The 27082-nt window shown below is 57.4% G+C and overlaps 1 protein-coding gene across 1 annotated transcript in view; it reads left to right on the top strand.

Annotated features, from left to right (window-relative positions):
• The first annotated feature begins 10011 nt into the window (after positions 1-10011).
• CUNH16orf74 (chromosome unknown C16orf74 homolog) overlaps positions 10012-27082 on the top strand; it is a 20975-nt gene continuing 3904 nt past the window's right edge. The window contains exon 1 of the mRNA XM_045293838.1: positions 10012-10045. Within this exon, the coding sequence (XP_045149773.1) occupies positions 10018-10045 (28 nt within the window). The 5' untranslated portion in view covers positions 10012-10017. The remainder of the gene's footprint in view (positions 10046-27082) is intronic.

Here is a 27082-nt window from a genome sequence, read left to right as displayed (position 1 = left end):
CCGCCCCGCCGGGAGCCCCGCCGGTCCCCGGAGCCCCACGGCAGGGTCCGCGCCCAGGGGGGCGGGGCTCCGGCCCCCCAACTTCTCGCGGGCAGTGCTACGGAAAGTTGAGTCTCCCACCTCAGGGTAGGATGCAGCCGACAGGGCGGCGGAGGTGTGTTCCCGCGCGGGGACGCCCGCCCCCCACTCCCCAGCGGACACCCCGCGCGGTGGCTCTGGGCGCGCGCGCCCCTCGGGGATGTACCGCAGCGCCATTCCTGAAGGCTGGAAGGGAGCCCGGCTGGGTGTGGGCAGGAGGCTCGGGGAGGAACCATTTCCCCTCGATCGAGTATTTCGGAATCTATTATTTATGAACGGCCTCACTTAGGGGCCCTGGGCTCCCAGGGCGTCAGAGCCGCTTCGCAGACCACAGAGGCCGGCCCGTGCGAAGGCACGCGCCCGAGACCGGCGGGATGGAGGGCGGGAGCCTGGACCCCGCCACCCACAGTGAGGCCGGGGCCTGTGTGGTAGGCGGGTCCCGGCGGCAGGGCCATCTGTCCTCCTGCTGTTAGGCCGCGCTGGAATTAGAAGTCTGCGCTGAGGGGGCACCTTTCCATCCTTGATGGCGATCAAGTCCCCAAGGACCTTCCAAAAGGTGCCAAGACGTCCCATCTCACGGATAAAGCAACTGAGGTGCCTAGGCATTGGCTGGTCCCCAAGTGGGGACACGTCACAGAGGGTCCTTCAACGGAGAAAGCGAGCCCTTACCTGTCACCTCCTTACCTGCCCGGGCCACACCCACGTTGACTCTGTATCCACGCCCCTGGGCCTTCTGAACTGGAGGAGGCTGTGTATTTATGGAAAGACTTAATCCCTCTGCCAGCCCCAAGGAGGCTGAATGCTCGCGTCTAATCTCCTCTCCCTGGAAGCCCTTAGCTGGTGAACACCAGCCGCAGGCCTTCTTGGAAGTCGGGGGAGGAGGGGCTTGAGTGCATGGTAGGTGGCCTCCTGGTCTTGAAGTGGGCCCTGCCCTAAACGTGGAAGCTGGAGAGAACGCTGTGATGCTTAATGTTGGCAAGCCGTTTCTATTTGAGTGCTCGACCCAAACACGGTTCTTATCCCTATTTTAATGAGGAGCAAAGAGAGGGACTTACCCAAGGCCAGGTGAGCCCTAGCATGGATGATGCTGCGTAGACTGTGAGCAGCGTTGACTCCCCAGTGGAATTCTTGCCCCTGGCTTGATTCTTGGTGTGTGCACCTCGTGTGCAGATGCTGTTGGTCTCTGTCTGTCTGTGTGCCACTGTGATACCCAGCAGGGCCCAGCGGGGCTTCCCAACTAGGACAGACAGATGAGGCAGAAACACCTGGAGATGGTCATCTGGGAACCGGCCAGTCAAAGCCCTATGGGTCATCAGGGCCCCATCCACAAAAGGGGGTGGCAGTGGAGGGTGTTGCAGGACCAGGCAGCAGGGATTTCTATTGTGGATGGGGGTCTGCAGGCGACTGAGGTCTCCCAACTGCACGGCAGCTAACGTGGCAGAAGATAGACCAAGCTTCCAGGAAGCCCCTAAGCCCACCCCCACATTCAAAGGATTCCAGTGTAATCTAGGAACTCACAGGGGGGTCACCCAGCCAACGTGTGCACCCACATGGAGAAGCCGGATGGTTCCAGCCCCTGGGACATCTCCCCTCTTGGCATGACCTGCGGAAAGGAGCGTGCGGACAATAAGCATGGGGCTCTTGGGTTGTCCCCCAGTGGTCCTGAGGGGGCAGTGGGCTAGTGCTTGGCTCAGTCACATGACCATGGCCAAGCCACTGAGAGCAGCGAACAGGTGAGCCTGCCCAGCAACAGAACAGGTGGGGATTCAGTGGGCGCCCACCCCACCCCCACGGCTTTCGCTTCCTGTTGGGCTGTGACACCTCCCCACCTCCCCTGTGGAGCTCACGCTGTCACCCCAGGGCCAGGCAGGCTTGCGGTCCTGCAACTGTGTGGGTGTGCTCCTCACTGCTCAGCATGCACCCGCTGGGGTCCTGCCTGTAGCCTCCTTGTAGGGCCCAGCCCCCGTGGCTAGGATGGCAGGCATCTCAAGCCTGCAAGAAGGAGCGCCAAGATGTGCTGTGTGCTGGCTGGGAGCCCCAGTGGCCCGACGGCATGGAAGCTGGGTCCACCCACCTGGTGGCCCACCCAGCTGAACTAACTGTCCCACTCCTCAGCCCTGACTCGGCCAGCCTTCTCTTCCAGCCCAAAGACCTCTGGCTGCTTCTGGGAGGTGGGTGGTTTCTACAGGCTCCACCCTCGCTCACTGTCCTGTGCTAGGCCGCTGCAGCCACCCCTTGGACACGCAGGCTCCCTCCACCTGTGCCTGCCAGATGTTGTACAGGCCAAGCCAGGGTTCCAGTGACATGTACCTGATTAGGTAAGCAAGAAAGGAGTTGATAGTGTGTGCCCCACACACGTAGCGAGGCCCTACCTCTATGGAAACGCCAGTCAAGGACCCAAGAACTGGGTCAGTCTGCTGCACAGACATCTTTAAGGTGTGGAAGAGCAAGGGCATTGCTCTGAGGATAAGGGGTTACCGCCTGGCCCGAGCCATGGGATTGTCCTTTGCCTCATATGCATGTGAAAATTGGACAATGATTAAGGAAGACCGAAGAAGAACTGAAGCATCTGAACGGCCAGGCTGGGGAAACATCTAAAGTACCACGACCACCAGAAGGACAGACAGATGTGTCTTGGAAAGAAGTACAGCCGGCTACTCCTTGGAGGCGAGGGTGGCGATCTTTGGTCTCACCGACTTAAACATGTGGTCAGGAGAGACCACTCCCTGGAGAAGGACATCCTGCTTGGCAAAGTGGAGGGGCAGCGAGAAAGAGGAAGGTCCTCGGCTAGATGGATGGACACGGGGGCTGGTGCAGGACCATGGGGCCTTTCCTCCTCTTGTACATCAGGCGCTGTGAGTCAAAACTGACGAGATGCACCAGCAGCCACAATTGTGTGGACCGGTCCAGTGCCAGGGTCAGATGACTCAGTCCCGGTGGGCCGGCTTCACAGCCCCACGTCCCCCTGAAGCAGTCACTGGTCATCAGATACGGGGGCTCGAATCTAAAAAGCAAGGTCTCTTAGCAGGCAGTGTCAAGTCCACGTGAGGCTTCTCTTTGAGCAAAGTTATTTTTTCTTTCAAACAAAAAGTTTTATTTTAAAAGAAACCTTTTAAAAAATTATGTTGTAAATATATGTAAGCATATATATGTTACATAACACATGCCACTCCCGACACTGAGTTGTGTAACCATCACCAATAGTCGTTGCCACATTTTCCATTGTAAACAGAAACTCACTGTTCTTCCACAAAGACCCGTCTTCCCCCTCCCCCTCCCGGCCGTCTGATGTTGTGCACGGCCTTGAGTTGGTTCCCACCAGATGTGTAACAGAAGCAAACGCTGCCTGGTCTCACTCCACCCTCACAGCGGTTCTTACGCTGGAGCTCATGGCTGCACCCACTGTGTTAGCCCATCTCGCCTGGGGGCTTCCTCCGTATCACTGACCGTCCACTTCCTCAAGCAAGATACCTTCTCCAGGGGCTGGTAACCACCGTCATCTCAGTCTCTCTGTATTGCTCTAGTCTCAACAATTCTTACCTTTTCTTTTTTTCTTAATTCTTACAGTGATTTGGGCAAGAGTTAATACAGCAAACTTGTCTGTGGGATGCCAACCCCACAACTGAATGGGCCCCAGGCGGTGGTTGTGTAATTGAGTGGTCAGTTAAAGAGGCATCAGACAAGACGAAGCATGCAAGGGCTCACCTCCGCTGCTGCGACCTCAAGAGCCAGGTCCATGCAGAGAGAGAGATTATATTTCCAACAGTTTATATACAAAAGCATGCAAGCCCCCTTATTACAGGTAACCACTTATGTAACAAAGTGGGCTGTACCCTAACCCTAAAGGTCGCCGAGTTCATTGGAGGAGTAACCTAGCACCAGTGCCTAGGGCAGGTCAGGGGGGGTGACTGTCTCTAGACTAGCTTAGAGAGCAATAGCACACGTCTGCTCCTATAGTTAGAGCTGCCGGCCAGATAGCAATCAACTCATAGTTTTGTTTGGTCCGAGAGAACGATGGGCCTTCTACTCCTGTAAACAGTTAGTCTCAGAAACCCGCAGGAGCATGCCTGCCCCACCCTGTAGGGTCTCTCTGAGTTAGTACACACTCAATGGTGTGTGTGTTTTGTTTTTTTGTTTGGTCTTGCTCCTTCGCATGGGTCCAGTCCCACAATGTTTGTCCTTTTGTGATTGGTGGACTCCAGTCAACTTAATAGGAGCCCTGGTGGCGCAGTGGGTTAGGGGTTGGGCTGCTAACCTCAAGGTCAGCAGTTTGAAACCACCAGCTTCTGTGAGGGAGAAAGACGAGGCTGTGTACTTCCGTGTGGAGCTACAGTCTGAAACCCACAGGGGCAGTTCTACCTGCCCTATCGGGTTGCTATGAATGGGAATCGGCTGGAAGGCCGTGTATTTGACTTTTTATTTGGGGGTCAGCATGGGTTCATGGTCCGTCTGTGTTTTGGCGTGCGCCAGGACCCCGTCTCTCTGCATGGCTGAGTAGTTTCAGACTGTTAAGAATGTCTTCATTTCTCCACTTGCCTACCAAGAATTGGTAACTATGTTGCTCCCCCCGTGACTGCTGGGGGCTGGTAGCTGCTGGCCCCCATGGTCAAGGCTGCGTCAGAACACTAGCAGCCCACTGGAGATGTGTGGTTGGTTTCTCTTGCTGTGGCTTGTACCCTAGCTTGCCGATACACATCCATCTCACTGCCCCAAGCAGGGCCAGACCATCCCCCCCCAAAGGGGAAAGCCGGTTTTTATCATAGTCTCTGTGCTAGGCAGGGTTCTCTAGAGAAGCAAAACCAGGACACTTATGATTACATTTATCTCTATCTATCTATCTATCTATCTATCTATCTATCTATCTATCTATCTATCTATCTATCGTCTATCTGTCTATCTAGGTTTATACAGCACTAAGGAATATAACAGCTAATTAGTCCACACAGCAGTACAGAGGGCTCAGTTCAACTCACTTTCGTGGAACAGTTAATATACTGGAAGTCTTTCAACTCTCGAGGGCTGCTGGGACCAAGGTCAAGGAAGCAGACAGCTGAGTCTTCCCTCAGGTAATGCAGGCAGAGTCCACCTATAGGCAGCAAATAGCAGGGCTGGTCACCAGCAGTCAGCAGCTCAGGAGCTTAGGGAAGCAGGCCCGGATATGACATTGAACTCAAGCAACGCAAGATGACAGGATCCACCAGCCTCAAGCTCAAGCAGTGTGCACACCAGCAGCGTGGTGAAGCAGGTCTCCAAGGAACTTGAAATTCTAGAGACACAATCCACAGGTTGGCTTGCCCCACGGGTAGTGTAGCGCACAAGTTGGGACAGAGAACTAGCTAGGTAAAGCAGTCTCACCCTGGTCTGATCACCAGAATGCAAGAGAGAGAGGGGTGGGCCTTGTTGAGCCATTTATCTCTGCCCTCCAGTCAAACTGCAACCTGATGGATCCCACATGTTCCTGTTGGCCAGGTTGGTACAATAAACCTACCTATCACAGTCTTTGGCCCCCAAAGAAGAGAATTGCCACCTCTCTGCCGGGCTGCAAGAGAGAAGCTGCTCTACCTCACGCTGCCCTGCAACAATCTGATGCTTGGAAGGGACGTGCGCAGAGCCTGGGCAGCCATGAAAGGGAAGAATGTGGCTCTCCTGCCACAGGGTGGGGAGAGGAGGGCAGTCCTGAACCACAGGCTTGCCACCCCAAACTAAGTGTGCCCCCTCCCATGAAATTGTCCCCCCCAACCCCCGCCTGCTTTTGCATGACTGTGTTCATAATGAGTGGAACCAGAGACAATTGGGCTTAATGTGGCTTTGATAAGCTGTGGCTCACTGGCGGGCTGCAGGACGGGAAGGGAGGTGAGAGGCACTCACGCCTACTCAGCTTGTTGGAAACAGTAGGGTCATTTCTCTGAGCTTTTGTCTTGATGATGGGGTTGAAGTCGCCAGCCCTGCACCCCACAGTGAGGAGTTCTCCATCCACCCAGAGGGGTGATGTAGCTGGCTGTAACTCCACCTGCCCAGAGCGCTGCAAGGCCACTCTCTCGGGGAACCATCTGCCAGCTCTGCAGGGGCGCCCTCCAGCCTGGGGGGTGGACATCGCTGAGGCATGGACCAACTCTATCTGTCCCTATAGAGACGCTGTAGCATGGGCTGGTCCCCCCCCTCCCCCCTCCGGGAGCTTTCTAGATACTCTTGAGAGTAAGTAACACTTGCTGGTATGATGGCTGTGATGGCTGAGTTAAGTGTCCAGGGCCCGGGGCAGGTAGGCTTTCACCACCAGCATGCCTCCTCTCCTGTCTAGAAGCCTGAAGCCCACATTCAGGATCCACCCACTTGAGCCGGGGGAGGGGAGGGGAGCTCCAGGGGAGGGTCTTCCCTTGAGGGGTAGGCGGTCCTGGGCTGGAGGCTATGGCTTCTCTCTGTGGGACAGCGCTGGCTAGGACCCACCCTATCCTGGAATGACCAAACATCTTCCAAGAAGCCCTGTTTCCAGGGCCCGGCTGACAGGGCAGGGCTTAGGGCTTCTGTGTCTCTTTAGGAGAGACTCCTTGTAACCCATGACAGTGCCAGTGCTGCTTGCCCATCCACAGATGAGGTCACTGGGCCTGAGTGGGAGATGACAAAGGTCACCTCCCTCCCTTTTCTGGGGTCACTCTGGAGCCTGCCATGTCCTTTGTGTCACCATGTGGCAGTGGAGTCCCCACAGGAGGATGATAGCTGTGTGTCCCTATTAAAAGCCCTTTCTGAGGTTGATTTGTATACACAGGACCCCAGGGTGCTAGCCTCCCCTCCTCTGACCCCATTGGTCACCTGGGTCCAGCCTAAGGCCACTCCTGCTTCCAGCCCGGTCCAGGCAGGGGAGATAAAAATAGCCCAAAGATGTGGTTAAGGCAGACTTTTTGGGGGGCCATGAGTGTTTCCTGTTCAGGGTGGATATTTAGGTATTTTTAAAGTTGCACCACGGTTGGGGGCAACACCTGCCACTGCAGGTGACACTTCCGGGGCACTGTTCAGTGAGTCAGGGTGGGGACCAGGAGCACTTTGTTAAAATTCAGATCCCCCCTCTTCTTTTCTCCTTCTTCCACCCTGAAGGCCTGTGTCCTGCTCTGCCTACCCCACCCCTCCCCTCTCCTCCACCTTCCCAAAGTGATCCCACAAACCCAGCTGGGCTGGCCAGCTGTCATTGTGCCCCTCCCCCAGACCAGCTCCAGCTGGGGTCTCCCTCACGCCAGGTGTCAGGGAGCCCAGACTTCCAGCGGCCCTCTCCTGGGACCCATCGCTGTCCACTCAGAGCATTCCTTTGTGGGCCAGACTCCGGACCCCTGGCTGGGGAGTGCCAGCCAGCCCAGACCTCAAACCACCAAAGCCCAGACCTACCCACTGTCATGGAGTAACTTCAGCCTCCCCGTGACCCGATGGGACCCGTCGATCTGCCCCTGTGGGCTTCTGAGTGTGAATCTCTAGGGGAGGAGACTGCCTCATCTTTGTCCAGAGAGCAGCTGGGGGTGGTGGTGGGTTTTTTTAACAGTCGTTTAATTGACATCTACATCATGTAGCATACCCTTCAGTTGATCGGTCGTGTGAACAAGAGTGGGACAGTTGTCATTACAGTCGGCTCTAGAACATTCCCTTCCTTTGGTGCTCACGGCTATTAGCTCCCCCATTCCCCTCCAACTTCCTCTCCCATTTCCCCAACAAGCCAGGGACTTATCTCTATGATTTACCTCTCCTGGACTTCACAGACAAAAAAATGACTAAATCCATCAATCAATCATAGACCCAATCGATGCTGACTCACAGCGATCCTGTCGGACAGGGTAGAACTGCCCCTGTGAGATTCCAAGGCTGTAACTCTTAGCCCTGCCCTTCTCCTTTTGCCCTTGGCCGTGGGACACCGCCATGACCCACTGTGTCTGTCTCCAAACCCAAACCAAACTCTCTGCCAATCAGTCGGTTCGACTCAGCAGTCTTACGGGGCAGAGTCTCACGGCCCCTGTGCGTGTACCAGACCGCCACTCACGTACAGGACGAGTCCCTGGGGAAGCACAGCGTGCTTGGTAAAGTGGAGGGGCAGCAAAAAAGGAAGGCCCTCAGGGAGACAGATCGCCACAGTGGCTGCATCAGGGGACTCAGGCACAGAGCAATTAGGAGGGTGGTGCACGACCGTGAACAGTTTCTTTCTGCAGTGCATCTGGTCCCTCTTGGAGGTCAGAACTGATTGTATGTCACCACCAACAATATATCTTTACCGGAGGAGAAAGCCTCATCTTTCGCCTGCGGAGTGGCTGGTGGTTTTGAACCGCTGACCTTGAGGTTAACAACCCAGAACGTAACCCACTGCACCATGAGGTCTCCTGAAACAGCCAATCGACTTGCATCGAGTCAATTCCGATTCACAGCACACCTATAGAGGGTTTCCAAATCTGCATATTACTTGGGAGCAGACAGCCTCATCTTTCTCAGTGGGGGACCAGCCTCTCCACAGCCCAATGGGTCAAGGGGGTGGTTGTGTAATTGAGGGGTAAGTTAAAGAGACATCAGACAAGATCAAGCATGCAAGGTCTCGCCTCCACAGTCATGGCTTCAGGAGCCAGGTCCGAGCAGAGCAGGAGGGAGGAATGTAATCTCACGAGTTTATATAATCTCGGGCACGAGGGCCGTGGAAAGCATGCACGTCACAGGAAGGCGTTGTACTGTCACAGGAGGGGGACGAGCTAGGGGCACACATGCGATAGGAAGGCACGTAACAAGATGGGCAGCTCAGGAGTCACGATGGCAGCCCAACCTTGGTCATCTCTGAGCTGGCTTGACCTTGGGTGTCTTTGAGCTCCTCTCCTGGGAAACCTCCATTGTCCTTATCAGCAGGAGTGGGCTCTACTTAGGGTGGGACAGGTAATAGGGTCTGATGGCCTTAGATGGCTGACAACCTCCAGACAGATACCCTTCAAGCAGTTGAGCTCCAAGCGTATGGTCAGTGACCGTGTTTGCAAACAGCACCTTAGATTTGGCATTATTACAGGGGGACCTGGTGGGGAACAACAACTTAGGAGAATGTGAGTGGGACCTATCTCCAGCCCACGAACGTGAAGGTTCCCTCCCCGGGAGCCCTGCCTCCCAGGCTCCTGAGCAAAGGAACATCGAGAGTTTGTCCCCATGCACTCTCTTCTGAGCGCTGTTTCCCACATGATTGCCCCAGAGCAGCTGATGGGTTTGAACTGCAGTTAGCAGCCCAGCACAGTCCCGACTGTGCCTGCAGAGACCGACAGAGCCCTGGGGTCTCTGGGGGGGCTTGTCAAAATGTTGTTCCGGGGCCTGGGTGGGCCTGCAGTAGCACTGCTGCCAACTTCCCAGGTGCCCAGGTGCTGCTGGCCCAGGACCAGAGAGAGTGAATGAGGGTGGGCTGTGCAGGCCAGGGGTGTTGGTGGAGGGTGTCCCGGAGCCGAATCCAGGTCCCTTCTCAGGAGTTGCCTGGCCTCGGCAGGGGGTGGGGGTGGGGTGCTGTCAGCTCTCTGAGCGTAGACTTCCACATGTGCGCAGTGAGGACAAGAAGCACCATTGAGCTGTAGCCTTTGCCACACTTTCCATGCGCCCCCCACCCCCACATGGGAATGAGGACACACGGGAGCCCGATAGTTGAACTGTCAGCTTCTGAGCGGCCTGCTTCTTCCAGAGGGGCCGGCTCTGGGCCGCTGCGAGTCTGGGCTCACAGTGGCAGCCTCTGGCCTTGACTCTGCGCTCCAGCAGCTGGCTCACCTCCTCGCCAGAGCTTCGATGCCCTTGAAAGTTTCCGCCACAGGCCTCTGAGGCCAGGTGTAGTCAGTGGGCGCCGAACCTGCTCTGCACCTCCCAGGCCTGGGTTGGGGGGTGCCGGGCAACCCGTGGCAGAGACAAAATAAGCCTCCTCAGCCTCTGCTTTCTCCACAGGCCTGCCCGGGAGCCAACATGGGGCTTAAGCTGTCCTGCCTGAAAGGTAAGACGTGGGGGCTCCCCGCTCCAGCTCTCATGGAGGCCTGGGAGTGGGAGAGGGTGGGAGGCTGCTGCTTCCCCCCGGAGAAACGGGCACCACTGGGGGACCCCTGCACCTAGTAAGCACTCTGTTAATGCTAGCTACCTCCCAGCGGGCCTCTGGCAGTGGGAAGCCTAAGCCTCAGGTTCCCCTTCAGAGTGCAGGCTGTGCAGAGCCAGAATAAGGAGGCCCGGGTGCCCATGGGATGTTTGCTTTGTGCAGACACACCCGGGATATCTGACCAGGCCTGGAGGGGGGAAAGGCCTGGGGTGAAGGTTCTGGGAGGGTGACTGTGGGGAGTGTTGTGAGAGTCAGCCTGCCTCCTGTGGCCTAGAGCTTGCTGACCAGCATAGGGGCACCTCGCCCCAATGTGCCCAAACAGACTGCTGGCCCAGCGGCCATTCCAGCCCCTCCTCTTGTTCCTATGCACCCTGGACACCCTTCAGCCCAGGGCAGCCCGCACCCCAGCCCTGGACCCTCCTGCCTGGAGGCCTGGTGGGTAGGGGGAGACACTGGCTCCATCTCGCTCTGCACAGACCATGAGAGTTGGGGGCACTGAGAGGGCACTTCCCTGGCCTGAGGCCCCCCAGCACCCCTTCCAGGCACACTGCTCCCTGCGGCTACTCAACCCAGAATCTGAAACATTGGGAAGATGCACCCAGAGCCCCTTTTATCCGCACTGATCCCAGGCAGACCCCAGACTCCGGCCTCTCGGGAGAGCCAAGCACGTGTTCCCACTCTGCCTCCTCTTCCTCTCCTGCTCCAGGAGCTGCTCAGCTGCTCGTCTGCATTAAGAAGGCTCGCTCAAAACCCCCTGCAGAGTCGCTCCCACTCACAGTGACCCTATAGAACAGGAGAGCTGCCCCTGTGGGTTTCTGAGGCTGTGCGTCTTGACGGGAGTAGAGAGCCTCGTCTTTCTCCCACACAGAGCCTGGTGGATTCAAAGTGCAGGGTTCTCAGTGAGCACCTCAAGATCTAATCCACCGCTGCCCCAGAGATCCTGTTAAGAACGTGCACTCCCACCCCTGCCCGGATGAAGGGTTACATTGTGGCTCATTCTGCTCCACGGTTCAGGAGCCTGCTTCATCTCTCGGATAGCCGACCCCACCATGGCACCTGTCTTAGCCCACTTCCTCCTCGTGGGTCCCCTTTCTGTCCCTCCTCCTCTCCTTGCCCAACTGACTTTGGTCCACTGGCAGGTGCTGCTACCCCTTTGATCTCGTGGCTGATGAGTCTAAGGTGGGCGTGCTTCATCTGTGTCTTGCTCCCCGGCCCTCTTACAGGCCTGCCCACTGTGGGGCTGAAAGTTAAGAGGGAGTTCAGTGCCCGGGTACAACGGTGACAGGGAACCACAGTGTTGAGGGGGCCACCCGTCTCTGTCCAGCCAGTGAGCTGGTTGCTGTTAGGATCTTATGTTCTGTTCCGTAGTTTCTATCCAGGGTCTTCTGATGGGCTCCCTTTAAGAGCGGTGGGGAGGTGGGAGGTGGGGGGGGGGGTGTAGCCGGGCACCATCTGCTTCTTCCAGTCTCGAGGGCATGGAGACTGAGCGTTCTCCAGACTGCCACCTTTATTGGAGCCAAGTGCCCGCCTTTCTCGCTCATAGTGGGTGGGTTGGAACCTCTGACCTTCGGGTTAGCAGCCAAGTGCTTATCGGTTCTGCCACTAAGGAGTTGGCTGAGTCTAACTAGGACCAGGGCCAGGCGGCATGTAATTCTGTTACGCCTCCTCGGTCGCTGTCGGTCAGAACCAATTGGGCGGCGCCTGACATCACCAACTGGGGGCTGGCTCATGTTCAGGCTGGACCTCTTGTGGACCCTGTGGGGACCATTGGGTCACTCTGTCTCCACAGCAACACTGGGAGGTGGGTGATGCTGGGATCCCCAGTCTCCAGGTGTGGAAACAGAGGCACAGAGAGGCAGCACAGTCTGCCTGGAGCCACACAGCAGGGGACCTACGTGGACTTGAACCTGGAAAACTGCTGCCACAGTCCTGGCTTCCACCATCACCTCGTACGGCCCCTTCCCACAGTCTCCAGCAGTACCTCCGAGGTTCTGAGTGATGCCCCCACCCAAGCCTGTTGCAGTCCTACCTGTAGCACCTGTGAACATGCCCATGGCTGAAGAGCCCGCCAAACTGCAAACCAAGCCCACCCCCACTGGGCCAATGCCGACTCACAGCAACCCTGTAAGACGGGGTAGAACTGCCCCAGGGGCTCCCGAGAGTGTGACTTGTGTCGAGAGTCAAGAGCCTCACCTCTCTCCTGTGGATCGGCAGGTGGTTTCAAACCGCTGACCTTGTGGCTCTCAGCCAGCCCAGCACATAGCCTCCCCGCCCCCAGGGCTCTTGGAGATGTCATCAGTTCATCTAAGGTCACGGGGAGGAGGGTGGGTGAAGCTACCACTTTCTGAATGGTGTCCTTATAGACAAGTCCTGGTAAAGTGCTCGGCTCCCAATGGGAAGATGGACGGGGTAAACCTACCAGACATAGCAGTGGGCTTCCTCGTGCACAGGTATTTGCCTGGGAGACCCTGTGGGGCAGTTCCACCATGTCCTCCCTGAACATAGGTTTGTGAGTGTGTTAGTCTGGGTATATTAGAGAAACAAACCCATAGAAACTCATGTGCATAAGAGAGCATTTTATATAAAGGTTAAGTGTGCATCAAGAAAACACCCCAACACAATGTTGCCCAAGCCCACAAGTCCAACATTAACCCATATGTCCAACACCAATCCACAAAGCCCTCCTCCATCTCACAAAACGGACGCAATGATGCCGACTGCAGGAGGAAAGCCTAGCCGAATCAGTGAATGTGTAAGCATCTCAGTGCTGGCAGGGTTCTCCGCAAATGCTGCTCCAGCACCCAAGGCTGCAACGGGATAGGTCCATGCTGCTTCTCCTCAGGGATGTCTGGCAGGAAGTGAGCCTTGCCAGCTGAAGCAGGGAACTGGCTAAGGCAGCTGCACCCTGGTCCGACCATCACAAAGCAAGAGAACCGAGAACTGGAAAGGCGAGACTCACCAAGCCATTTATCTCTCTGCCCTTCAATGAACCCCACCTGTGTTTATCGGCCAGATAGGCACAATAAACTTTAACTCAGTGAGTGTCCTTGTCAGCGAGGAGGAGAGACAGGGCACGCCATGTGACCATGCTGAGACCAGAGCTGCTCTTCTGCAGCCCTCGGGGAGAGCCGGGCCTCCCACACCAGGACTGAGATGTCTGTTCTTGAAAGCACCCAGTGCATGCCATCTGAGAAGACCTGGCTGGAGGAGGAGGGATCGCCAGGGCCACCTGCCCCTAGGCCCCCACGGGAGCAAGCCAAGTGGGGCTGGGCAAGCCCCTGTCAGCTGGCTGCACTGACCAGCCGGCGAGATTTGTGGTGGAATCCATACCCTCAGGGCTGCACTGCCAGAGTGTTGAGGCAGCAGGACCTCTCAGACATTTCTGAGACCACCGGGACACTCCAGCACCACCCCTCCCACAGGTGCCCTCAGTCCTCACCTGGACCTGCAGGTGAAGTCTTCACCTGGAGCCGCCTCTGGGCACATCAGCAGGACCCCGACCCGGAGGTTGGGGAAGTTTGGTGCCAGTCCTATCTGTTTCTTACCTGTGTCAGCTGCCTGATGCTAAAGAAGTCATTTGGCCTGTCCAGTGTTCATCTTTATTTCTCGTGTGCACACGCCCGTGTTGTACAGAGTCCTGGGGGTGCCGGGCTGCTCACTGCAAGGCAGGCGGTTCAAACCCACCAGCCACTCCCAGGCTGGCTGCTCCTGGGAAGGTTTGCAGTCTTGAGAGCCCAAGGAGCAGGTGTGCCCTGTGCTGCGGGGTTGTTGCCATGGGTCGGCGTGGCTGTAGAGATGTTTTAAGACTCTCCTCACTCACAATGATTGCAATGTGTGGGGAGGAGCCCAGGGAACCGGTGGTGTAGTGGAGACGGGTTGAGGTGCTCACCACAAGGTCAGCAGTTTGAACCCACCTGGGGAATGAGAGGAGCCTTTTGTGCCCATAAAGAGTTACAACCTTGGAAACCCACGGGACCGTCTTGCACACTGTAGACATGTTGTCAGGAGAGTCCAGTCCCCGGAGAAGGACATCATGCTCGGTCATGCAGAGGGGCAGCGAGGAGAGGAAGGCCTTGTGGAGACGGACTGACATGGTGCCTGCAGCCGTGGGCTCAAGTCCAGGAGCAACGGTGAGGACGGCCCAGGACTGGGCGGTGTGCCACTCTGTGGTGCACTGGTCACTGTGGGTTAGAAACGACGATGGTTGGATCTGGGCTTGCCAGGTAGGACTGAGCAAGACTTGGTTTCAGCGTCTGTGAGATGGACTGCAGGGGGCCTGCCTTCTGCACCAGGCTTGGGGAAGGATCTGAGACCAACTCTACCTGGCACCGCCACCTCTAGCCACTCACGAGTGCCTGGGATATGTGTATGGGGGGTGGGGTGGGGGGAGGACGTGGTTGACCCGGTCCTGGGGGAGATAATGAAAGGTACAGGCTTTCCCACCAGGCTGGCTGGCTGTGACGTAGGGCTGCTTCCCTGGGTGGTGGTGGTGGGGGGGGGGGCGCCTCTGGGGTTCTGTGCAGGGTGCCAGCTCCAGCAGCAGCAAACTCCCACATCATCATGGAGACCGACTCCCCCAGGGCAGTCTGGTCCCTTCAAGCTGCCCATCCCTGGAGGCTCTGGGTCAGGAGCAAGCTTGGGGAGTTGATGAACAGTGAGGAAAGGAGTCAGGGAGTAGGGTTGGGGGCGAGGGGCCAAGTAGAGGGCTGAGGTCACTGAGGCAGGAGGGCTGTGGAGGCTGAAGTGGCACCAGGAATTCCTTCTAGGGCATTGGTTTCCATATGTGCTTGGGACACCTCCTCCTTGTCAAAAAAAGAAAATTAGTGTCCCCCTGGGGACGAAAGCCTGAAAACCTGTACTGCAGAACCCAGGATCCAGTGTAGGTATTTGCGTTTGCTGCCCCCCGCAGTGGTCTGGCCCCGGCCTTGGTGCGGGCGGGGTGGAGGGTATTGCCCCATTTGGGGAGCACTGGGATAGCGTCATAGGGTAATAGAATCATTTCATCCAAACTCACTGCCCTCGAGCCCATTGCTATTCAGAGTGACCCTGAAGGACAGAGGAGGACTGTCCCGTGCGGTTTCCAAGGCTATGGATCTTAAGCGAAGCCAACTAATTTTTCCGCGCTCCCGCCGCCCCCAAGCAGCTGGTGGGTTTGAACCCTCGACCTGGCTTCTCCCACGTTAGCAGCCCAGCCCCTCAACTCTGCACCCGCAGGGCTCCCCAGAGCCTCCTAGGACAGGTCTGACTCTGCTGCTTGCTGGAGCCTCTGGGAAGCCCGGTTTTGGAGCAACTGGGGGGTGGGTGGGGGTGGGAGCACTATCCAAGTGTAAGGGCCCTGCCTTCAGGGGAAGCTGGGGTGACCACCTGCCCAAGGTCAGAAGCCCATTAGCATGACTGGGAACCTAACGGTGCCGGGTCCAATCCAAGACTCTTTTGGGCACCTTCTGATTTGTGCTTTGCCCAGAAGGCTTGGGAAGGAGGAGGGCTGAGAGCCACCGCCCACGCCCCTCCCCCCATGGCACCGAGGTGCAGGGACTGCTGGTCAGAGCAGATGGAGCTTCCCATGCACCACCCCACCCTGTCCCCAGGGGCTGAGCAGGCAGCCCTCCTGGCTTAGGCAGGGATTTAGCTCAGCTAACCCTCAGCACATGCTGCCCATGGTGGGGGGGGGGCCTAGTGGCGCAGCAGGAGGGTGATGGGTATGGCTGTCAGCAGCGGGGTGGGGGGGTGGGGGGGTGCTGCGGCGGTGTGGTATGCTGGGCTCCTCACGCCCGTGCATCACCTCCCAGGCCCCAGTCTCCAGGGCCCAGAGCCATAGAGCCCTGCAGCCGGCACCTGGCCTGTGGTCAGAATACAGCGATGGCACTGCCCAGGGAAGGGTCAATCTCGGACCCTGACTTAGGCTCTCGGGGGGACTGAGCCAATGGAGATGGGAGGACAAAGACAAGGGACCAGAGAGGCGGCATGGGACAGCAGCGAACACTGGGACACATGCATGGCTGCTGGGGGAGCCCCTAACACTGGACCCTGTCAGCTCTGCCTCAGGCCCTCGTGGGGTTTACAGATGAGTCCCCAAGATGCTGCTGGAGGGACTGGTGCTGGGCTGGGCCCTTGAGATGCCCAGGGGCTGAGCTAGGGGTGGACAGGCAGGCCCTGGAGCAGAGGGGGTTGGCCAGGGCAGGGAGACAGGACTCCTGCTCCCAGTGGCCACCCTCGGCATCAGCTCACCCCTGAAGTAAGCCAGGCTTTTCCCTTAATTAAAAAGAGATTTAAAACCTCCCCTGCCATCTCCATTGGGCCAGTCTGCCTTGGATAGGTAAAACCACCGTGCTGGCCCCACTGCGCCTGTCCTAGCCCAAGGCTTTCCCCGTAATTGGAATTAAAAGGACAAAAAGATGAAATGCATCTGGAGCTGTCCGTGGGGAAGACCCACACAGACCCAGATGCTCGGTCTTCTCTGAGTGGCCTGTCCTCCCTCCCCCATCTGGGGAGTCCATATGACCCCTGCTGCCTTCTCTAACCCACCTGCTGCCCTATGAACCTGCTCCTAACTGTTCCTCCCATTGCCCCCGTCGCTCGGGTGTGTGGGTATGTGTGTGTGTAGTTTCTGGGCCCCCAGTAGGGCAGGCTGCTGGCTGAATCCTGAGTCATGTTCCGAGGTGACATCTCTGTGCCTCAGTGTACCCATCTAGAACATGGGTTGTAATACAGTCCACCTCTGGGGCTGTTGGGAGACCAGTGTGAACTACTGCGTGGAGCTCCCACTGCTCCTGCCTCTGGCCTGCACTGGCCCGGACCCCCCAGCAGGCTGTACTCTCAGACTCTCATGAGTTCCATTTCTGCTGCTGAAACTTGGAGCCAGCGGTAGTAGGAAGACAAGCTTTTTTTGGGGGATAACAGGAACACAAGTCTAAGACGACTTTGTTCTGCGGTGCCTACACCCACTGAAAACCCACCATCCTCCTGCCCACTCTGAGCCACGGTGGCCCAAGGTAGGGCAAGGCTGTATGTCTTTGTCTCTCGGAGAAGCTGTTGGATTTGAACTGCTGAACTGCTCACTACCATCCAGTCGACGCCAACTCACGGCGACCCTACCATGTGGGACAGGGTAGAACTGCCCCTGTGGGTTTCTGAGACAGTCACTCTCTACCGGAGTAGAAAGCCTCATCGTTCTCCCCTGGAGCGGGGAGCAGTTTCAAACCCAGCACATCACCCACTACACCATCCGAGCCTGACCGGTAACACGTATGGTCAGATGCCTGAGTCACATCCACCTCGTGGCCGCCCTGTGGACGGCAGAATGATGAAACGCTGGCCAGTCCTGCTCCATCCTCACAATGCCCATTGCCATAGCGCTGTGTCCATCCATCTCATCAAGGGCCTTCCTCTTCTGCTGCCCCTCTACTTGACCTAGTGTGATGTCCTTCTCCAGGGGCTGGTTTATCCTGACCACACGTCCGAAGTATGCAGAGGAAGCCTCGCCATCCTTACCTCTAAGGAACTCTCTGGCTGTACACCTTCCCGCACGGATCGGTTTGTCCTTTGGGTGGTCTATGCTGCTCGCAATATTCTTCTCCAGCACCGCACTTCAAATGCAGCCGGCTCTTCTCTGGCCCTCCCTAGCCAATGGCCAGCTTCCACATGCAAAGGAGGCGATGGAAAATAACATGATTCCTCGGGTCTGGTGAACCCTTGTCCTCAGAGGAACATGCTTGCTTTTCCAACACCTTGAAGAGGTCTCGTGCAGCAGATTGACCCAATGCGAGGTGCCGCCTGACTTCCTGACTGCTCTCTCCGTGAGCATCAACTGAGGGTCCAAGCAAGATGAAATCCTTGACCGCTCCCGTTGTGTTAGTCTGGGTGGACTAGAGAAACAAATTCTTAAACACTCATGTATACAAGAAAGAGCTTTATATAGAGAGTAATTGTATATTGAGAAAAGAGCCCAGCCCAGTCCAGATCAAGTCCCTAAGTTCATATTAGCCCCTATGTCTGATTCCAGACTATAAATTCCTCTTCAGACTCACAACACATGCAATGATGCTGAATGTAGGAAGATCACAGGCCAGTGATTGGAAAGTCTTGTGGATCCAGTGACGATGGAAGCATCTCAGTGCTGCCAGAGGTCTCCAGGTAGCTTCTCCAGCTCCAGGGCTCCTCAGTATAGCTCCATGTGGCTTGTCAATAGGAATGTCAAGCAGAAAGAGAGTGCGTCCCTCCATCCTCCAGGGAGAAGTCAGGAGTTACTGGAATCCTCCGGAGAAAGCCATGTCCCCACAGAGGCATGACTGACTGGGACCTGATTGACAGGCTAGACCCCACCCCTTCACTCAAGTTGACAGGACATGATGTAACTGCCATTCCAGTCTTTCCTCTCTTTACCGTGGTCTGTGGTGTCCCACACACAGACGCTGCTCTTACGGCTGCGGAATCGGCGCCAGCCCATGGCGGGTGGCCTTTTGTGCACCAGAAGGAAGCAGGTGGCTCCATCTTCATGGTCTCGTGATGTTTGAGTCTGTTGCCGGGGCCCCTGTGTCCAGCCCCCCCGCCCCCCAAGGTCCCTGCCTTCCTGCTGGCCCTCCCTCTGACAGGAGCGGGATGAGTCTTGCCATCGGCCATCCTCAGGAACAGGTTCCGGCGGCTCTGCCAAGGCTGATGATTCATCCTTCAGCAGTCCCTGTGGGTGGGATCTGGTTACACGCTGGGCTCCTGACCTCAAGCTCGGCAGTTCAAAACCACCAGCCACTCCTTGGGAGAAAGGGGGGACTTTCCACTCCCATCAGGCGCTGCCGTCTCAGAAGCCCACGGGGGCAGTTCTGCCCTGTCCTGCAGGGCCGCTCAGAGTTGGCATGGACTCGCCAGTCGGGTTTTGGTTTCACCTGCTGCTCCTGCCGACACTACGTTGGTGGCATCTGGCATCGCTGTCCTCACTGTCCAGGGTCACAGCCTCGGAAGCCGTGGGAAGAGCCACTCGCTCTGGCGTCTTTGCTCCTCGTCAACAAGGCCTCTTTCAGCAGGTCTGCGCTTTGGCTTCTCCCGGTGGCATCCAGGCATGGATGTTTGATCCCAAACCAACGCCAAGCCCGCTGCCTTCCCGTTGTCCCCTGTGCGCAGCGAGCAGCCCTGTGGGAAAGAGAACTGCCCCTGGGGTTTCCATGGCTGTTGATCTTTAAGGGAGCAGAGAGCCTCCTCTTGGCCCCTAGACACAGCGGGTGGATTCAAACTACTGAGCTTCTGCTGAGCCCACTGACCACCAGGGCTCCTTCTGCGGGTCCTACAAGGATGGCATCGTTGCCAGCCCCAGTTCCGTCTCCATCATGCGGTAGTTTATTGGTCGTGTGCAGTTGATGCATGGCACGTGGCCGTGCCCAAGCCCCTCCACTGGGCCAGCCTCCATGTGGCTCTCCAGACAGCTCGAGGAGGGACAGTGGTGGCCTGATCTTGTGATGAGCGCAGCCGAGAGGGAGAGGACCTCCCTGCCGGGAAGCAGACGCGGGAAGTCCTGTGCAGGCAGCTCTCTATGCCAAGCCAGGAGTTACAGGGCGGCAGGGAGCGTCTGTCCATCGGCTCGGAGCTGGGGACACTGTCACAAGTTGGCCCAGCAGCCGGGGTGAGACCAGGTCCCCACCATGGCTCAGACCGCTTCTGGTCACAGCAGACGCTCGGCCGGCCCATGCTCAGACGGCTGGTTACAGGCTGTGGCCACTGAGTGTGCGCGGTGGGGCCGGCTCTGGTTTCTGACTGGCCAAGGTGGGTGCCAGTCTCGCCACCTGGAGGGATGGGGCCGGGGGTGGAGGCCGTGCTCAGTCTTCCAGTGGCATGTGGATGTGGGGGTGGCTTTTATGTACCCCCACCCCCAGTTTGCAGGGAGGAACCTTGATACCGTAGTGGTTACGGAGTGGGCTACTGACCTCAAGGTCACAAGTTCAAAACCACCAGCTGCTCCATAGGAGAAAGAGGAGGCTATCTGCTCTTGTCAAGCGTTATAGACAGTCTCAGAAACCCTCAGGGGCAGTTCTACCCTGTCCTACAGGGTCGCTGTAGGTGGGCAGGCGTCAACTCGATCGATGGTAGGGCGTTTGCAGGGGGTGAGGGGCTTCCCGGGTGGCACAGAGCTCGGTTCCTGGCCTGAATAGGAGCACTTTGAACTCACCCAGAAGTGCTGTGGTAGAAAGACCTGGAGGTTACCTTCCTTACAGGTCCCAGCCCAGGACACCCACAGGGTCTGGTCTCCCCTGAAACCCCGGGCTGTTCTGTAACACGTGAGCACCGGGAATGGGAATCAGCCAGACTGCTGAGGGGGAATGCCACCCGGCTGTACCTGCTAGCTTCCGGCTGTGCTGTGGGCCAGCCAGGTGTGGGCAGGGGGGGGGGCGCCCACCTTGGGCAGCAGGCTGTGAGCCAGATGCTGTCATTGGAAGGGCCGGCAGAGGGCGCCCGTGGGCTACAATGGCCGCTCCGGCTCCTTCCTGCTCTTGCCCAGGATTCTGGGTGGCATGGGGTTCTGCGGGGAGCTGGTTCTGGGCGGGTGCACAGGGCACCTGCACGGACTTTCTATGGAGGAAGCTCAGAGAGTGGTGGGCGGTTCCAGGAGGGGGCTGGACGGGGCGAGGAGGGAAGGATGCCCATAGCTGGAGCCACGTCAGGCCGGGCCCTGCTGCCTGGGCCACCTGCTTCCCCTCCTCGCCCTGGTTTTCTCATCTGTGGGATGGACAAGCAGTGGTAGTGGCCACTGGAGGGATGAGGCAGGAGTCTGTGCCCAGATGGCCTCTGAAGGGTGACTCCCTCTTCCAGCTGGGGCTTCCCTCCTGGACAGCCAGGGGCACTGAGGAGGCCTTGTGAGCCGAGCCCTCACCACAGGCCATCCTGGACGTGGGGACCACCTAGGCCACTCTTGAGCCTCGAGATCAGGGCCCCGGGTGGGGCAAGGGCAGGGGTGCCCAAAGTGGGAACCAGTGCCCTCCAGAGGCACAGGGCGGAGCCAGCTCTTGGGGAAGATTCTGACCAGTACTCAGGTGGCCAGGCTTTCTTTCCAGGGCTACTTTCTGAGACTCCGCCAAGCTGCCCCCACCCTCCTGGGATCCGCTCCCCTGCAGGCCCTGGGCCCAGTCCCCCAGAATGGAAGCCAAGCCCTCTCCCTCAGGAAATAGGCTTTTAACAGCCCGAGGCAGGCACCTAATTAACAGATGACAGCTCTGGGTTAGCACAAATGAGCTCCTGGGCTGGGGCCGGGTTGGCATTTGTTGTCTTAATCCCTAAAGTCAGCTACCCTCTGGAGAGGCCTTCCAACCCCTGCCACCTCTCCTGTGCCAAGCTGAGGCTGGGCAGCACCTCCTTTCCTCCCTGACTCCCCCTCCCTCCTCCTTCCTCCCTGCCTCTCTCTCCTCCAACCTTGGGCACCACCTCCCTCTCTGCTCCCTCCCAGCCTCCAGCATCTCCTCTCCCCGCCTCCCTCCCCATCCCTCTGTCCTCCCCCCCCCTCCCTCCGTCTTCCCCTCTTTACCTTCCCCTCTATACCCCCTTTTCCTTGTGGAAGAGAGGGAATTATGACCCTCTGTGGGGCCCCTCCTCCAGTGTATCCTGCAAACATAGCCGCCCACTCCCACCCCACCCCACCCCACCCAGGATAGGTGCTGCCACACCTGTCCCAGAATGGGCAGCTCAGGAATTTGCTTTGTTTTTAACCTCAAGGAGAAGGACTCCAGGGCTGGTTCTGTTACCTCCTGTTAGGCCTGCCCACGGGCCAGGGTCTCAGCACCCCACACCTGGGCGAGTGAGGCTGGCACACCAGGTCAAGGGTACTGAGTGCAGCCACACCCACTCGGTCAGATCCCATCCCCATCTGCGTTCCCAGCACAATACGAGGTGGGTGCTTTCCACAGAGACCCTGTGGCGCTCAGAACTTACAACTTGGCCTGGCTGGCCTCCTCACAGGAAGCATTTGCTGGGTTTCAAATGGGGGAGCGTCAGAGGTTGGGTGGACAGACTCAGGTTCAAACCTAGGGACTGGTACAAACTGGCTGCCCTCAGCATCCACACCTGTGAGATAGATACCTGTCGAGGTGGGCAGTAAGGCCTGGTGTCCCAAGTCTCCTCTAGGTCTGCGCCGAGTGACCACCTTGTGTTGACTGTGGGTCCCCGGGGGCATCACAGCAGGTGGGACAGCGTGGGGGGGGGGGCTGGCAGGGGCGCTGATGGGTTCCAGGAAGCCAGGGGGTGAGGTGGGCCGGAAGTCCCTCCACCACGGCCCCTGAGGAGGGTCCCGGAAAGAGCTGCAGTGCTTCTGAGTGGTGGCGCCTGCCCACGAGCAGAACCAGCTGTGGACCAGGCAGCACGCGCTCTCTTCCTCCAGCGGGGGCCCAGGAACGCCGCCCCCCCCCCCCAGGCCTTCAGTCCAGTCTGGGAGAAGGCTGTTAATGTGACAGGAGTGGGGACCGTGGCGTTTGGGTCCCATCTTTGTGTCTTTGCGCGACTTACTTGTGCCTCCGGGTCTTGCTGCAGCCCCCTCTCCCATACGCCGCTCTGTGGAGGGGGGGGGGGGCTGCCATGACCATCTGCGACTGCGCGGTTCTCGGTGGGATGCTGTGGCCCTGTGACTAAGACCCAGGTGCAAGCCAAAGGCTGCTTTTCAAAGGAGGCGTGGTGTCTGGAAGGCGGCAGGGCTTTGCTCCTCAGTCCTAAGGTGTGTGCTGTGGTCAGCTCTCTGCCGTGGTCGCCCCGAGCACCCTGCTGTCCCAGGGAGAGTGGCTACCACGGCAGCCTGAACCTGGGCCAGAGCCTTCTCTCAGTCTGGGTCCCGCTCGGAGCTGGTGGCTTTTCAAATCACCTGGAACCACGTCCACTGGTGTCAAAGGAAAACCCTAAGCAAAAAATACATCTGCCACAGAGCCCGTTCTGCCTCACAGCGACCCCTGCAGGACAGGGTGGAACTGCCCTGCTGGGTTTCTGCGACCGGCCCTCTGTAAAGATGAGTGGAAATCCTCATCTTTCTGCCATGGCGCCGCTGGTGGTTTAGAACTGCTGACCTTGCGGCTGGCAGCCCAGTTCGTAAGCCATCAAGGTACTGGGCCAGAGTGACATTCTGCGGAAGGGAAGAGTGGAGGAGGACCCTGTGGACTTAATGTTGACACGGGGATGAGGAATTGATAGGCACTGATGGGAGACAGTAAAGCCGCGTTGCTGGCGTGAATGACAGAGGGAAATGGCTCCTGGTGTTCCTTTAAAAGCGGACTAGGAAGAGACGACGGGCAGGTGCCCGGAGAGGAGATGTCCGTTTGCTCGAGTAAAGAAGCCACACTTGGAACAGCAGCTGCAGTGGCAGTCGCCACCTGGTTAAGTTCACGACGACGATCCACCGTCATTCCCCAAGGTCCATCTGCTTCTCAGCACAGGACAGAGCTCACTGCCGTTGAGTCGATGCCAATGCATAGCGACCCTCTGGGTTTCTGAGTGGACTGTCTGGTCTTATAGGAGCAGAAAGCCTCATCTCTCGTCCTCGGAGGAGCTGGTGGTTTTGAGCTGCAGACCCACAGCGAGGGGAGTGGGGCTGCGGTGGGAACCCCCAGCCCTCATCCTGCAAGTCCCGGATGGCCACACTCATCTGTGCCAGCCCTCCGGCTTGTGGCTTTGCTTCTGGTTGAATATGTGCCTGGTGGGGCAGTCAGTCCCAGTGGCTTCCCCTTCCCTTGTCAGGGACCCAGTGTGGCGGCCCAGCCAGTTGCTAAGTCAGTCGGTTCTAGCCACTCCCGGGCGGGAGGGGGAGGGCGGGGGATTGCTGCAGGATGGGTCTGGACCCACTATGAGGTAGATCTGAGCTAAGGCTCCATGGATAACTGTGTCAGTCTGGGTAAACTAGGGAAAGAAACCCACAGAAACTCATATGTATAAGAGAGCATCCCAACCCAGTGCTTCCCAAAGCCATAGGTCCAACATTAGCCCCTATGTCCGACACCAATCTACAAAGGTCTCCTCAATTTCACAAAACAAACGCAATGACGCCGACTGCAGGAAGAAAGCCTAGCCGAGTCAGTGAATGTGTAAGCCTCTCAGTGCTGGCAGGGGTCTCCACACAGCTGCTCCAGCACCCAGGGCTGCGTCAGGGTAGGTCCATGTGGCTTCTCCTCGGGGATGTCTTGCAGGGAACTGGCTAAGGCAGCTGCACCCTGGTCCGACCATCAGAGAGCAAGAGACCCAAGAACCAGAAAGGCAAGGTTCACCGAGCCATTTATCGCTCCACCTTTTAAATTAACCCCACATGTGTTTATCGGCCAGGTTGGCACAATAAACCGTAACTATCTCAGTACCCTAACCTCCGTACCCCCTGCTCTAACTGGGTGGGACAGAGTGAGCTGTGTCGGGAGCTGGGGTCCAGCGATCCCTCCAAAGTCGGATGGTTTGCTTTGCCCAAGTGAACTTGGGTTCTTTCTGGAGAATGAGTCACTGCCTTTGAGTTTGGCAGTGAGGTCTTCCTCAAGGGGTGCCAGCCTCATCGTCATTAAGGGGCGGTGGGTCTGTAAGCTGGGGATCCATGGAGGGGCCACAACTCTCCTGTCAAGTCAGGTGAGACTGCAAACTGTCAAGTAGAAGTCTAGTAGATTTCCCATCTGTTTCACTCCTTGGGACACCAGAAGTGGCCCCAGGCCAAAGTCCGAACCAATCACACAATTCTGGCGACAGTCTGGCCTCTGCTGGCCATTATGGGAAAGAGCCTTAGTGGCATTGGGGTTATACGTTGGGCTGCCAGCTAACCCCAAGGTCGACAGTTCGAAACCACCAGCTGCTCCACAGGAGACAGACAGGGCCTCTACTCCCGTAAAGAGTTACAGTCTCGGAAACCCACAGGGAACAGCTCTGCTCTGTCCAATGGGATCGCTGAGTGGGACTCCGCCGGATGGCAGTGTGTGAGTCCATTACGGGAGCCATGCCCACCTCATATTTTGTCTTTTAAGTGATGCCTTGTGGCCCCTACCCCATGGTCAGCCCCGTGGTTGGCAGGGACAGTTCCCACAGTCGATTCTGATTTCCATCAAGTAGCAGTCCCAGCAGCCTTGCAGGACGATGGGGGTGGCCGTCACATCGCGGATGTGTGCCTCATCCCAGTGGTAAAAGGTGTGTCCCCTGGGCAGTCCAGTCATGGTCCTACGGGCCTAACCTGATCCAGCACTTGAATATGCCGATTTCTTTAGACCGTAGGATCCCTTCTTCTACAGGGATTCCAGCTTGACTTCCCGTCGCCCATGCTGTGTCCACACTCCGGTGAGCCAACCAAGCCAAGGTCCCTTTCCCACCTCCGGAGCTGAAACACTGCAGGGACAAGCTGGCTTCCAGCCATGTCGCCCTCGAGCTGGTCTCAGCCCAGAGTGACCCTACAGGACAGAGTAGAATTGCTCCACCAGGGACCGCCCCACCTCTCTCAGGAAAACAGCTGGCGGGCTTTAATCCCCGGCCTTTTGGTCAGCAACTGAGTGCTTAACCACTGTGCCACCAAGGGCTCCCATCATCTGGGCTTGTCCCTCACTGCCATCGAGTCGATGCCGACTCAGTGACCCGATAGGACAGGGTAAGACTGCCCTTTGTGGGTGTGCGAGGCTCTGACTCATTAACGGGTGTAGAAAGCCTTGTTTCTCCTGCGGAGTTCCTGGTGATTTTGAACTGCTGACCCTGAGGTTAGCATCCCAGTGCATAACCATTGCACCACCAGGGCTCCTTGGATCTGTGCTCAGTGGGCCCAGGCCTATCAACTCAGGCTGACCCGGCATGGTGAACCTGGCGCCATGATCCCACTTGTGGTTGGCCCCAGGTCTATACCTGGATGTCATCGATGTTGTTAGGGGCCACCTTGTTGGTCCCGACCCACAGTGACCCTCTGCACAGCAGAATGAAACGGCTGGCCCTGCACCATACTCACCGTTGCTTCTGTGCCTGAGCTGTGGCTGCAGCCACTGGGCCCGTCCATCTCGTCGAGGGCCGAGGGCCGAGGGCCTTCCTCTTTTCCCGCTGCCCCCGCTTGACCGAGCAGGAGGTGCTTCGGCAGGGACGTCTCCCCTGACATGTCTGAAGTGCGGGGCATCAAGTCTCACCGGCTGGGCCTGTGCGGAGCGTTCTCGCTGTAGTTTTCCCCAGTCAGATTAGGGTGTTCTTCTGGAGGTCCACGAGACGCTGAGTGCTCGTCTCCAGCACCACTTTCAAATGCATCCATCCTTCTTCGTCGTCTTTATGCAATGGCCAACTTTCCCATGCACATGAGGCGGCGGAGAATACCGTGGCCTGTGTGCACATCCTTGGGGAGTGGAGTGGATCTCCTCTTGGGTCACAATTTGTACTTGGAGTTCGCTGGACCGATAATCTAGTTATCATTGAAGGTGGCTGGTGGGCGTGGCCGGGGGGAGCCAGTCAGACTTCTAAGGTGAGATCTTGGATGAAGAGTCTTCAGGCTCAGCAAGGTTACTGGCTGGCATAAGCAGGCATGGGAGAGATCGCGGTTTTTGTTTTGTTTTGTTTTTTAAATCATTTTATTGGGGGCTCGTACCACTCATCACAATCCATACATCCACCCATTTTATGTCAAGCAAATTTGTACATTTGTTGCCCTCATTCTCAAAACAATTGCTTTCCACTTAAGCCCTTGGTATAGAGATCGTGGTTTTATGGGGGAAGTGGCTTAACAGCAGACAAAGATGAGTTAATGTCTTCCGATGAGGTTAAGTGTGCTAGATCTGTTGGCAGGAGTGATTCGTTGATTATCCGCCCCTCTGGCCCCATCACAAGTTTCAGGACCGACCCCATTTCTACCCAATCAGTGCCCTCCTTGTAACTCACAGGTGCCCAAATTTATTTGGCCACGGTCCCCTTTTCAGAAATAAAAATAATGACTTGGTGCTCCCCTGGCAATGAACAATGTTTGTGCTCCAGAATAAAGTGAAGCACCTGCTTTTGTAGCCC

The sequence above is a fragment of the Echinops telfairi genome, unplaced genomic scaffold, assembly GCF_000313985.2.
Source record: "Echinops telfairi isolate 266 unplaced genomic scaffold, ASM31398v2 ScPeMD7_2291;HRSCAF=2852, whole genome shotgun sequence".
NCBI lineage: Eukaryota > Metazoa > Chordata > Mammalia > Afrosoricida > Tenrecidae > Echinops > Echinops telfairi.
This window is presented reverse-complemented; position numbering and strand designations above follow the sequence as displayed.